The sequence below is a fragment of the Liolophura sinensis genome, chromosome 10, assembly GCF_032854445.1.
Source record: "Liolophura sinensis isolate JHLJ2023 chromosome 10, CUHK_Ljap_v2, whole genome shotgun sequence".
In the NCBI taxonomy this organism is placed as follows: Eukaryota; Metazoa; Mollusca; class Polyplacophora; order Chitonida; family Chitonidae; genus Liolophura; species Liolophura sinensis.
This window is the reverse complement of record NC_088304.1, coordinates 14507438-14520065: the sequence shown is the minus strand read 5'-3', so window position 1 is coordinate 14520065 and position 12628 is coordinate 14507438. Positions and strand designations below refer to the sequence as shown.

The following is a 12628-nucleotide window of genomic DNA, read 5'->3' as shown; positions in this document are numbered from 1 at the left end:
AGCCGACCCTTTGGCATTATGGCCTAAGCAGAATTTGGTGAAAAAAATTAAATGCAGTTATGTTAACTGTAACTGTGGGGGCCTCCGTGGCTCAGTCGGTTAAAGCGCTAGCGCAGCGTAATGACCCAGGAGTCTCTCACCAATGCGGTCGCTGAGTTCAAGTCCAGCTCATGCTGGCGGCCGTATGTGAGAAGGTCTGCCAGCAACCTGCGGATGGTCGTGGGTTTCCCCCGGGCTCTGCCCGGTTTCCACCCACCATAATGCTGGCCGCCGTCGTATAAGTGAAATATTCTTGAGTACGGCGTAAAACACCAATCAAAAAAAAAAACTGTAACTGTAGACGTCACTGGTATAGAAATACTCAATATGATGTATTGTCATTAGATTTAATATAAAATCGCATGAAAACACAGCAAGGAGACAAGGCCTCGGCTAAGGCTTAGATTTGGAAGACTTATTTATTGATTTCGTTGATGTTTTACGCCGTATTCAAGCGTATGGTACTTCTATATAGGCGGTAAGCATCATGGCGGGAGGAAACCGGGTCCGGTTAGAGAGATACAGTGAGTGTGAAATATTTAACATATTATTTGCGTTTGAAGTTTTGTCCCTAGTTTTAATTTCAACTTGTCCCTATTGCCAGTCCCTATTCCCTGACCCTATTGCCCCTCCCTATTGCCCATCCCTATTGCCTGCCCCTATTGCCTATCCCTATTGCCTGTCCCCATTGCCTGTCCCTATTGCCTAGCCCTATTGCCTGTCCCTAATGCCTCTCCCTGATGCCTCTCCCTAATGCCTGCCCCTATTGCCTGTCCCTAATGCCTGTCCCTATTGCCTGCCCCTATTGCCTGTCCCTATTGCCTGCCCCTATTGCCTGTCCCTATTGCCTGTCCCTAATGCCTGTCCCTATTGCCTGTCCCTAATGCCTGTCCCTATTGCCTGTCCCTAATGCCTGTCCCTATTGCCTGCCCCTAATGCCTGTCCCTAATGCCTGTCCTGGATTATTCATATGTGGCTAGCGTGGTCTTGAATTAATCACTGTATGATACGACCACTTTCGTATAGGTGAAATATTCCTTAAATCATTAAACTGCATGATACGCTGGAAGATTGATAACTAAAAACCCCACTAATTCCAAGTATGTTTTTAAATTGTGATGACAAATGAAAGGCAGAGGTTTCAGTATTTACAAATGAGGTACAGTAGACAGATATGAGCTTTAATTTGATAGCTAATGTTACCAGCTCATTCATTTACATACTAGTAGGACGAAAGAACACTTCACTTCATTTATGCATTTATTACTAATTAAAGGTTGGTGTGTGTATAGGAGACAGGGATCGGGGGAGAAAACTCCGGGTGGCGGGGGAACATCCCACCTGGTAAGATATTTAACAAACCTCCTTGTTGATAGGGACGTGATCCAAGCTCAAACACCAACGTTTACTTCTATTTAATACATCGATAATTAACAGAGCAAACATCACAAAGTTTGTTTATGAATAACAACTTCTGATTCATTATTACCGACGATTCTCAAGAAAGCTTGATAACGATGTTAGACTGTGCATCGAAACGTCCGGTAAATATTATTCAGAAGTTGTCATACATAAAGAAATTTTGTGTTGTTACACATGCGTAATAACGATGTAAGAATGTGCATCGAAACGTCCATAAAAAGATCAGAAGTTGTCATACACAAATGAACCTTGTGTTGTTACACATGCGTAACAACGATGTTAGAATATGCATCGAAAGATCGATAAAAAGATCAGAAGTTGTTATACATGAAGAAACTTTGTGTTGTTACACATGTGTAATAACGATATAAGAATGTACATTGAAACTTCGGTAAAAAGATCAGAAGTTGTTATACATAAACAAACCTTGTTATGTTACACATGCTTGATACCGATGTTAACCTCTTAAAGATATTGAACGTGTTATCATTTTCGCACTCTCCATGACGGTGTGCAAAAGTTGTCCCCCTTAGTTAAAATTTAAAACGCATTTATACCGTTAACTACTCCCAGCTTAACAGCACTTTCTTGGTGGTTTAACAACGCTAGCAAATGTAACACAGCACTGTGTATTACATCGACGTCGAGCAAAGCTACTGTTGAGTGCTTATACTGTTAAATTTATGATACACCGCCTTAGGGTGATTCGGGGGCCTCCGTGGCTCAGTCGCTTAGCGCGCTAGCGCAGTGTAATGACCCAGAAGCCTCTCACCAATGCCATCGCTGTGAGTTCAAGTCCAGCTCAGGCTGGCATACTCCGGCCGTAAGTGGGAAGATCTGGCAGCAGCCTGCGGGTTTCCCCCGGGCTCTGCCCGGTTTCCTCCCACCATAATGCTGGCCGCCGTCGTATAAGTGAAATATAAGTGAGTACAGCGTAAAACACCAATCAAATAAATGAATAAATAAATAAATACCTTAGGGTGATTGGGGATTATAAACAGAGCAAAGCTTCTCATCACTGTTAACTATGCGCACATCGCCATAACAATAGTATTCTGTATAGACCAGCTTATTACAGCTTATGAATTACGGACTGATTTAGCTCCCTTAGCATTATTTGCGAGCAAAATCCTCTCATGTTTATGATTCGTTCTGACAGAGTAAGATGATCACTGGAATGTTCCCTCAGTGGCAGCAGTTTGCTAATAGCTCATTGTGTGACAACAGTTTGCTAATAGCTCATTGTGTGACAACAGTTTGCTAATTGATCATTGTGTGACAACAGTTTGCTAATAGATCACAGTATGACAAAAGTTGGCTAATAGCTCACAGTATGACAAAAGTTGGCTAATAGCTCATTGTGTGACAACAGTTTGCAACAGACAATATTTATAATTACAAATTGCGTCGTTACAGTGCTTAGAGAGTCTTAGAGAATAGTATTTATATCTGTGGCTTTGAAATTTTGTACTGGATATAGAAAGACGAGCATCTGGGAAAATGGACAGTGCATGAATATGATATTTACACAGCATCAGGACATCCCAAAATCAGTAAATGGCAGCATCTTGGTATGGAAAATGATCAAAGTTTTAGAAACCGGATGCATGCCTTGGTAATTAGGTTTGTGTTACTGGTAGCATCGTTTACCCAGTTAGCAACCTTCTAACCTGAACAATATATTTTATTGGTAAGTGACTTTTATGACTATCACACATCCTGTTTACTTGAACGCTATTGGATAAAATTGCGATTAGCACTAGATCCAGGCAATTATGCGTTTATTGATTCATATAAAAGAACCATTAAATTCCAGTGCATTAATCCCGTTACAAAACCAGGAAGGTCAAATAGTTTTATAATTTTAAAAAATTATAAATTGTGTTGTAATTAACAAAGCAATTTTACTGTTAAGCGAATATTTAGAAACATGTTCACGTGTAACGAAAGGTAATTTTGGTACTGAGTACGACTGATTTTACCAGCACCAGAATATAGACGACTGGCCAGAAGAAATAGATTATAATTCCTTTTAAAACGGGACATTAGGGGCGGTAGAAGCATTCACTTTAATTGCATTCGCATGGTGCTTTTCTGAACATTTGCAGTCAAAGCGCGATTCATAATACTAACATTACACTTCTACCATGAAAATTTCTCCATGGACTACTAGTGTGAAAATTAAATTGGGTGTATTGTTTGCTCTTTCTTTTCGACTTCAGGAAATTTTGCTTTATTTTGGTAGATCTACTTGCAGTTTTCGCTTAAAACACAACTGGCTATAATCCGAAGATGATATCATGTTCAGCCAAAAAGGTTCTGTTCAGACTTAGAAGAGTGGTATATGATGTATGTTATCTTATACTCCCAAAGACTTTATATTTATTTCTAGAACACACATACAAGAAACTACAAGGATTCAAAGATAGAACCACAGACAAGAAAGCTCTACTTCTATTGGAGTCGTCAGACTGAGAATCTATAATTACATTTGTGTTCAGTTAGCTGTTGAGAAGGTAGAATTCGTGGAAATCCCCTTTCATCGTCTATTTTGGTGTTTTTAAAACATACAGCGTCATCTTGTTGTTGGCAGGGACACGGAAAACGACATAAACAGGGTAACTTTTTGAAGGCTGTAACATAATAATAATAACAGGTCATGTAGTGTACGATAACAGTATGTTATGGGCAACACAATACCCGGTTATGCCAACAAAGGTTGGAGTGAGTAAGTGCTTGGGGTTTAACATCGTGCCCAACAATTTTTCAGATATAGGACGACGAAGGAATCCTTAGGGTGTGTATAATGTGCCTCCTTGTTGCTGGGCGGATTTCCATCGCTCTTTTAACTAGCGCTGCTTCACTGAGACCACTCACCGAAGGCAAGTAAGCCGCTCCATCCTAGCCATTATACTGATACGGGTCAACCAGTCGTTGCACTATCCCCTTCATGCTGAACGCCAAGAGAGGAAGTTACAACTTCCTCTTTTAAAGTCTTAGGTGTGATTCGACCCAAGACTGATCCTGGATCTACCGCTCCCGAAGCGGACGCTCTACCAAACAAAGTATGGAATAACATTGGCCAGTTGTTCAAGAGTGTATTAAACTTAAACTAAAATACACACCCTTAACTTAATACCACTCTCACTCTAATACAAAGTAAATGACACTTTAGACTGGACCAAAGTTAATACCGAGCATAAGTCATAATACACATCTGAACTACATGGCCCTAAATATGTGTGTGTCATAACATTTTTAATAGCTGAATCTATTCTACCATCACTCAGAAAAAAATCCGTTTAACAGATTAGTCTTTAGAGGGTATTTCTTACATGTTTGGTACCACAGCTGGTCACATGACCCTAATATTAGAATCTTAGGACACCTTATTATTTGCAGGTTATCTTTCCTTCAATGGTAAATGTACGTCATTAGATTAGCTCAAAGCTTGTTTACCAAACAAAGGGTCTGTAAAAATGTTAATGCTTGAGTGCATGTTTTAAAAGTGATACGACTGTATCCGTTCTCTCGCAACGTTTCAGCGATGGTTCTTACACCCAGCAATAACACCCACATGATGATTGGATTACTTCTTGACAGCGTTGCAATAATGCAAAATCCAAACTTCGAGTTTTTCAACTGTCGCGCTTTTCACCAAACGTATTTTCTCGTGTTTTAAATATCTTATTTTTTAAAGGGACGTTTCGAAATGTGTTCTAGCATCCATAATTGGTTTAATAAAAATATGACGTCGAAAACGTCACGTATGATAAACTAAAACGAAATTCGTTGATTTAATCGTACGTGTCGCTAAGTCTGGGATCGTGAAAATGTCACTTGTGGATACAATCGGCTAATTCGAGATGATATCCATGTAGATTTCATGGTGCTTTTACCGGGAAACAACTTTGAAACTCTGTCAGGTTCTCCTCAAAACTTCAAAACATTTCATCTGTAGGTAGTTTAGTGTTCTGACTGTCATTGGGGTGTCTAATGTAAACCTTGACACGCCCGTCTCTTTTTGAGACCGATGAAGACGTTATTTCAGTAGCAGTATGGCCTTGATTTCACATTCAAAGTACTATTTCAGAAAATTCAGCAAATTTTCGCACTCTCCAAAAAAAATGTGCATAGATGAACTATTTCCAATTAGTCGAAAAGAAATTTACATAATATATTAAAAAAAACATACGCACTATCAAGAAAACAATGTGGTGCTTGTACGGCTGTACACCATGCAGGTAGAGTAAAATAAATGCGTAAAACACCAATCAAATGAATACATAAATAAATAAAATAAATGTTTATTTATTTATATCATGGGGTTAAACGCCATACTCGGGGCCTCGGTGGCCAAGGTGGTAGCGCGTCAGCGCGGTGTAGTGACCCAGAAGCCTCTTACCGATGCGGTGGCCGTGAGTCCAGCTCAAGATGGCTTCCTCTCCTGCCGTTGTATAACGCAGGTCAGGGTTATTGGTGTAAACCTGAGGACCCCAGAGTCACAGAGATATCCCATCGCCTTTCGCCTAGAAATTGCATCAATTTTTCAGGGAAAGTTCAAATAACACAATGGATATTTTAAAAAAGTTTACAACTTGCTAATTTTGATATCTGCCCAGGTATCAGCCATTGATCTGAATTAGATCGAACCTGGATGTCAATACAGGCATTCGTTTACCACTAATCAACCATACAAAACGTTCTGGCTGAATATTCGCCAGGTGATTGCCCAAAACATCGTTCATCGTAAACGTATGATCCATACATGTACTGAATCGCGATGATGAGCACCATAAAGAGACATTCACACGAATTGCCGACATGTACGTTGGAATGAATGCAACAATCAGCGACAGTAAAACAAACGTATTTATATGGCGTGCATCAGTTAGCTGAAACATCAATGCCAGTCACATATGAACTTCACATTGTCCATCACATATATATAGTTATCGTCTTACAAATTATAGTTAGGCCTAAATGTGAAAAGGGCACACAATTGCTCTAATTGCACTGGCCATTATATGAACGAATCAAAACGGTACTAAGCAAGGATATGCAATTAAGAGATTTATCCCGTATAGAAGAGCACGGAAATTCCCGAATGCTGTATTGTTCTGTCCGAAAGTTGCCGAAGGCCATCCAGCCCTAAAGGACACCTTATACTTTTAAGATCATTACTTTCGTCAATAGCTCCGCTGCTATATAAGGCTGGGTAGAGACATCAGATACAGAGATAACCATGATTCAGTGTTAGAGGCGTATGTTGAATTCACACGCTCCACTGGTCACCAAAAAATTATACGATGGCTGGTTGGGATGGAGATACGGGAGGCATGTTAATTATTGCTTTCATTCTGATCGAAAACCATCTATTGCTTACCGCTAACGCAGACAGCAGAACATTCGTGATATGTTCTATAATTCTGAATGAGTCGTCGGTACCGTATGATTATCGCCGCATGGCTTCTGTAGCCGACATGGCATTAGAAGATGTGCAAACAAAGTACGGTCAGCATTTGCAATTTGATTACAAGTACATCAACGGTGGGAATGTTTGTAAAGGAAACCGCGTGGGAGCCATTGCAGCTGATCTACACACCACGTACAATATCTCCGCTTTTATTGGGCCGGGTAAGTTTTAGCTTTAACATTAGTTTCTTTTCATTTGGCTTTACTTTGATTTCCCTCTTCAAAAATGGTGACGATTTAAGTTCCTATAGCAGAAAATCGTGTGAACCGAGTATTTTTCAAGAAAATTATTAGCCATTAAAGTAGTTACCGATTAGTTTAATACTGCATTATTGTGGGCTTCCATGGTCGAGGAGATTATCGTGCCAGGGCGGCGCAGTAACCCAGAAGCCGCTCACCAATGCGGTCACTGTGAGTTCAAGTCCAGCCCATGCTGGCTTCTTCTCCGGCTGATAGATACGTAAATAAGTACTGCATTATTTACGCCCGTCAATGACAAATACTTGTCATAGACAGAACAATATTTTTGATGCTACTTCAGAAATGTACTGTTAAAGATATAGGATCTTAAAGGTAAGCTCAATTGTAAATTACAGCGTATGCGTTGTACTGTTGAAATACCTATATCTAGGTAATCTGACATTCTACCGTAATTCAATAATCTGATATTTACATATTTTTCTAACTATAACTGGCTATGCTTGTGTTACACGGAATTGAGTCTTATTAAAGTACCAACCACGGCCCATATATGTATGATGTCTGAAGACTTAAGTCAAAAATTCAAACTCAGCTGCAATTAAAATGTTTCCGAGTGTATAAGGTATTTTGGCGAAGAAATATTTAGTGTTGACAGAAAATGTGCTTAAAATCGTTCTCATTTCCCATTATCTTAGTGTGTAATATTTATTGGATTTATAAATCGCATTTCCAAAAAAACCCCCCAAAAATCAAAAACATTTCATGTCAGTGTGACAATACAGAAAGGGTTATCTAATTATGGATAGATATTATCACTCTACTATGAATGATAATTGTTAGTAAACGTTCTACGGCAAGTGTGGAGGCAGTAAGTGGTCATCCATAGGCTACGATGTTCATGCCCCACGAAAGGCGACGCGGGCGCGGAAGGAGATGACAGTCGTTCTTCCTGCGTCACGCGCTCTCCGCGGAGGCAGGAAAGTCAAGGAGGACGCGAATTTAATGAAACAGCGACTCTCCACACGGCCGCGAATGCCACTATCAAAAATGGAAGCCATCAGCCACATTTGGGTGCGTTAAGCCACATTTTGGCGTGGTAAGTTTAAAGTTAATCAAATACTCGTTTCAAGGATACAGCACGCGCGTAACAGCTATGAATAACCATGCCATTTCGCGGAACCTTAAGTCTGGTTGTTAACTAGCCCAGAACGTTTCCACCACAGTTTACGTTTAGTCGAACAACCAGGAATTCATAGTGAACAAAGAATTTGACGTTACATTTGACTACATAAAAGTCAATAGTTCATGGGAGGAACAAAACAATATCTACTGAAGCTGTAGACGGACGACCATATTGATTTTTTTCAATACTGTGAATGGACACACGCCAGCATTATTGCATGATAAATGCGCTGAAACATTACAAAATAAAAAAAAACTTCCTGATCATATGTGTAAATAGCATTTGCAATTCCTCACTGAACAAAGCCAACTGTCGAGAAAGCTTATCTGAACACACAGAGATGTGAAGCAAATGCAAGCATTAGATTAGCATTGTACGTGAGAAAAATAGTAAAATGTTACATATGAACAATTTACTGAGCGCTCCAATTGATCACAGCCATTGATCTAATATTGCAGCTTCTGATATTATGGTACGCTGTATAGCTGATCACGTAGAGCAGTGTAACCCAGGAACCATTTATATGCGATCATCAAAGACTTATCCCCCCCCCCCCACCAGACACCAAGAAAGTCACGCTATATTTGAAATCAAAGCACCAACCAGCATTGTTATTATTCAGGTGAAAGTGATTTTAGTATGTAGGAATAACTCCATTATAGTCATAGAGGTATGTGTACCGCGAGGCAAGGGTAGGAGTATTTTGCAAAATTCATTGCTGCTGTGTGGTTTTATTTATAAGTGCTTAGCTTTGAGAGGGATCCTGGCCGAACATGCTCATTATCCATTGTATACCTAGGACAGTTTCAAGGAACAATAAATATCTAATTTCATTATCACCATGACAACACACATGGTCCATCCTAGCGAAGAGGTGGCACTGCGCGTTGAGCAGGGTATTTGTGGCTTCTCTGCAATCTCTATTCGTGTGACGGTTTAACGCTTTAGTCTGACCTTCGTTGAAAACCATGTTTCTTCCGCTAATATGGCGTACCACTCTGGTTTTTCTTCACCCATAAATTGACGACCGGTCTTTTCAGCAAAAAACTCTTGAATATGGTGTTACGTAACAATCATTCCGTCAGTCGGTCCTAACGGACGTGGACATCTGTTATGAAATAAACATAGATTCCGATGCTAACAGTTGGAACATATTTATTTGATTGGTGTTTTACGCCGTACTCAAGAATATTTAACTTTTACGACGGTGGTCAGCATTATAGTGGGTGGAAACCGGGAAGAGCCGGGAGAAACCCACGACCATCCACAGGTTGCTGACGGACCTTCCCACGTACGGCGGGAGAGGAAGCCAGCATGAGCTGGACTTGAACTCACAGCGACCGCATTGGTCAGGGGCTCCTGAGTAATTACGCTGCGCTAGCGCGCTAACCAACTGAGCCATGGAGGTCCCAAGTTGGAACATACATGTTATACATGTACATGCAGTAAAAAGTCCAGATATACTTTACATTTCCTTACGTTTGATTACGTATTATTGCAGCTGCAGATGTTGTTCTAAGCGCCCATCTCTTACTTTGTCGTTGTACACCTGGGGGCTTGTCTCTAGTATGTAAATAGCAAGTAATGCACATAGCCTTCCTTCAAAGTGGGACAATGCACTAGCTTTTAAAAACACTAGCTGAAAAATTTGTGGCATTTTCATACATTCATGTACATTTCTACACCTTTCCTCGTTATTCCGATATAAAATTTTTCTAATGAATTATTGTCCTGCATTTATCTGGCGAACATGTTATGCATCAGTATATCCTTCACGTCTGTAAGGAAGCAAATGTAGTTTGGGAACTTGTACCATAGTCTGAATATAGCCAGATGAAAGACCTTACGTCAGATGAAAAAGCATTAAACACTGTACACAAAATAAATTTGTTTACTTTTTAAAAAAAATTTTTTCAACCTGAAAAAACCTAAAATGAATTTGAAACTGTTGACTATACGATGGCTTTTTCTTACTATATATTGGAACAGTACATCAGGCTTTTACCACTTACCACTCATCGACTGCAATTAATACAGATCTATGAATGCTTTCGTCGAACTGACCTTGAAACGAACTATATCAGCATTGCGGATGATCGTGGGTGTTTCTTCCCACCATAATGCTGGCCGCCGTCCTATAAGTAAAATATTGTTGTGTAGGGCGATCAAATAAATAAATAGATAAATAAATTTCAAGGAAAAAATTGAATGTAGTCATTAATATTTTCTAGGTCACTGCAGTCCACTGTAGAATCTGATGTTTGAAAAACATTTTGCTGGATTGGAATAACTCTATACAAAAACAAATTGAACGGTTTTGTTGTACATTGTTTAATGGCCTTTCGTCTGATATGTACTTCACTTCAGTGTTTTCTGTTAAAATTTATAGCTAGCTGAAAACGTTGGAGATGGTTGTCTGAAAGCCGCAGGTGAAATGCTACTTGTTATATTATTTTATTCAAGAATTGTGACAATTCATTATTCCTGTTATGATCTGGAATTCATTTGTTTTAGATAGACGTTGGTTACAGCAAATGTCATTTTATAGTACTCGGTTCCATTAAGATTAATTTTGAACCCTACTCTCGTGTGGCTCCGCAGATGCCTTTTCGAAATTGGCAATCTTTAAATAGTATGTGTATGAATTTGCATATCTACACTGGCGAGTGTATCAATCAGACTGCTGGGATTTTTTCAAGTACAACTGAAAACGAAGCCAACATGAGCAGCGATCGCACTGGTGAGAGTCTACCGCAGCGATCGCACTGGTGAGAGTCTACCGAGCCATTAGGCTGCGTAACCATGCTAACCACTCCGTCATGGAGACCCTCAACAAATTACATATGATGTGTAAGTGAGTGAGTGCTTGGGGTTTAACGTCGTATTCAACAATTTTTTAGTCATATGACGGCGAAGGAATCATTAGGGTGCATGTACGTGTAATGTGCCTCCTTGTTGCAGGACGGATTTCCACCGCTCTTTCGACTTACCGAAGGCAAGTAAGCCGCCCCGCCCGAGCCATTATACTGATACGGGTCAACCAGTCGTTGCACTATCCCCTTCATGCTGAACGCCAAGCGAGGAAGTTACAACTTCCTTTTTTAAAGTCTTAGGTGTGACTCGATCAAGGATTGATCCTGGATCTACCGCTCCCGAAGCGGACGCTCTACCAACTGTGCTATCCGGGCCGGTCATATGATGTGTACGGCTGGTACATATAATTATACGGATGTGCAGGTACCACAAGTACACACTATGACCTGTTACAATCATTCCATGGACGTTTAATTTTATTACTTTTTCTCCTCAGGTTGCAGTTTTGCTGTGGAAATCTTGGGTTATATGGCGGCGTCTTGGAATTTACCTCTCATTACCCCGGTAGGAACAAAGTCTTCACTGAGCAACAAGAGAGATTACAACACCGTTACGAGACTCTCCTACGATATGAGCAAATTTGCGAAATTCTACCGGACATTATTCAGTTACTTCAAATGGGAACACGTGGCTGTGATTTACGACCTAGACAACATATTCAGCAAGATCGTTGGGGACAGCTTACATAAGGACTTCGAAATTAACAGACTTTACTCTAAGGAATTCCCTTACAGCTCCACCGAAAACCCAGACTATAACGCCATATTTAACAAAGCAAGTTCCTTGTCGAGAAGTAAGTGCTCATCACTTGGTACATTCTTGTCCTTAAGTGTTCTTCACATTTTCGCTTTGATAATTTCAAAATGTTTTGTTTCCAGAACGAGCCGTTGACAAGAGTTTCAAAGAAATAAATGGAACAAAATTCTTGGCATATACATAAATCTTGTGCATATATGTGGTAATGAAAAATTTCTCCGGTGTCCCTCGCCTTCATGTTGGCCGCCGTATAGTTTAAGTGAAATATACTTGAGCGCAACGTAATGCTCTGAATTTGCAAACAGTCATAGGTGTATCTCTCTGAGATTTCCAGACCTTGGTCATTGCTCTCAAAATTCACTGACCGTCCCGGATAGAACAGTTGGTAGTGCGTCCGCCTCGAGAGCGGTAGATCCAGGATCAATCCTGGGTCGAGTCACACCTAAGACTTTAAAAGACGAAGTTTTAACTTCCTCTCTTGGCGTTCAGCATGAAGAGGACAGTGCAACGACTGGTTGACCAGTATCAGTATAATGGCTCGGGCGGGGCTGCTTACTTGCCTTCGGTAAGTCGTCTCAGTGAAGCAGCACTAGATAAAGAGAGGTGGAAATCCGTCCTGCGACAAGGACACCCTAAGGGCTCCTTCGTCGTCATATGACTGAAAACTTGTTGAGCACG

At 40.3% G+C, this 12628-nt stretch overlaps 1 protein-coding gene across 1 annotated transcript in view; it reads left to right on the top strand.

Annotated features, from left to right (window-relative positions):
• The first annotated feature begins 6944 nt into the window (after positions 1-6944).
• The window catches only part of LOC135476915 (atrial natriuretic peptide receptor 1-like), a 44328-nt gene continuing 38644 nt past the window's right edge, over positions 6945-12628 (top strand). Inside the window, 2 exon segments of the mRNA XM_064757061.1 lie at positions 6945-7098; positions 11631-11987. Coding sequence (XP_064613131.1) covers positions 6945-7098; positions 11631-11987 — 511 coding nt within the window.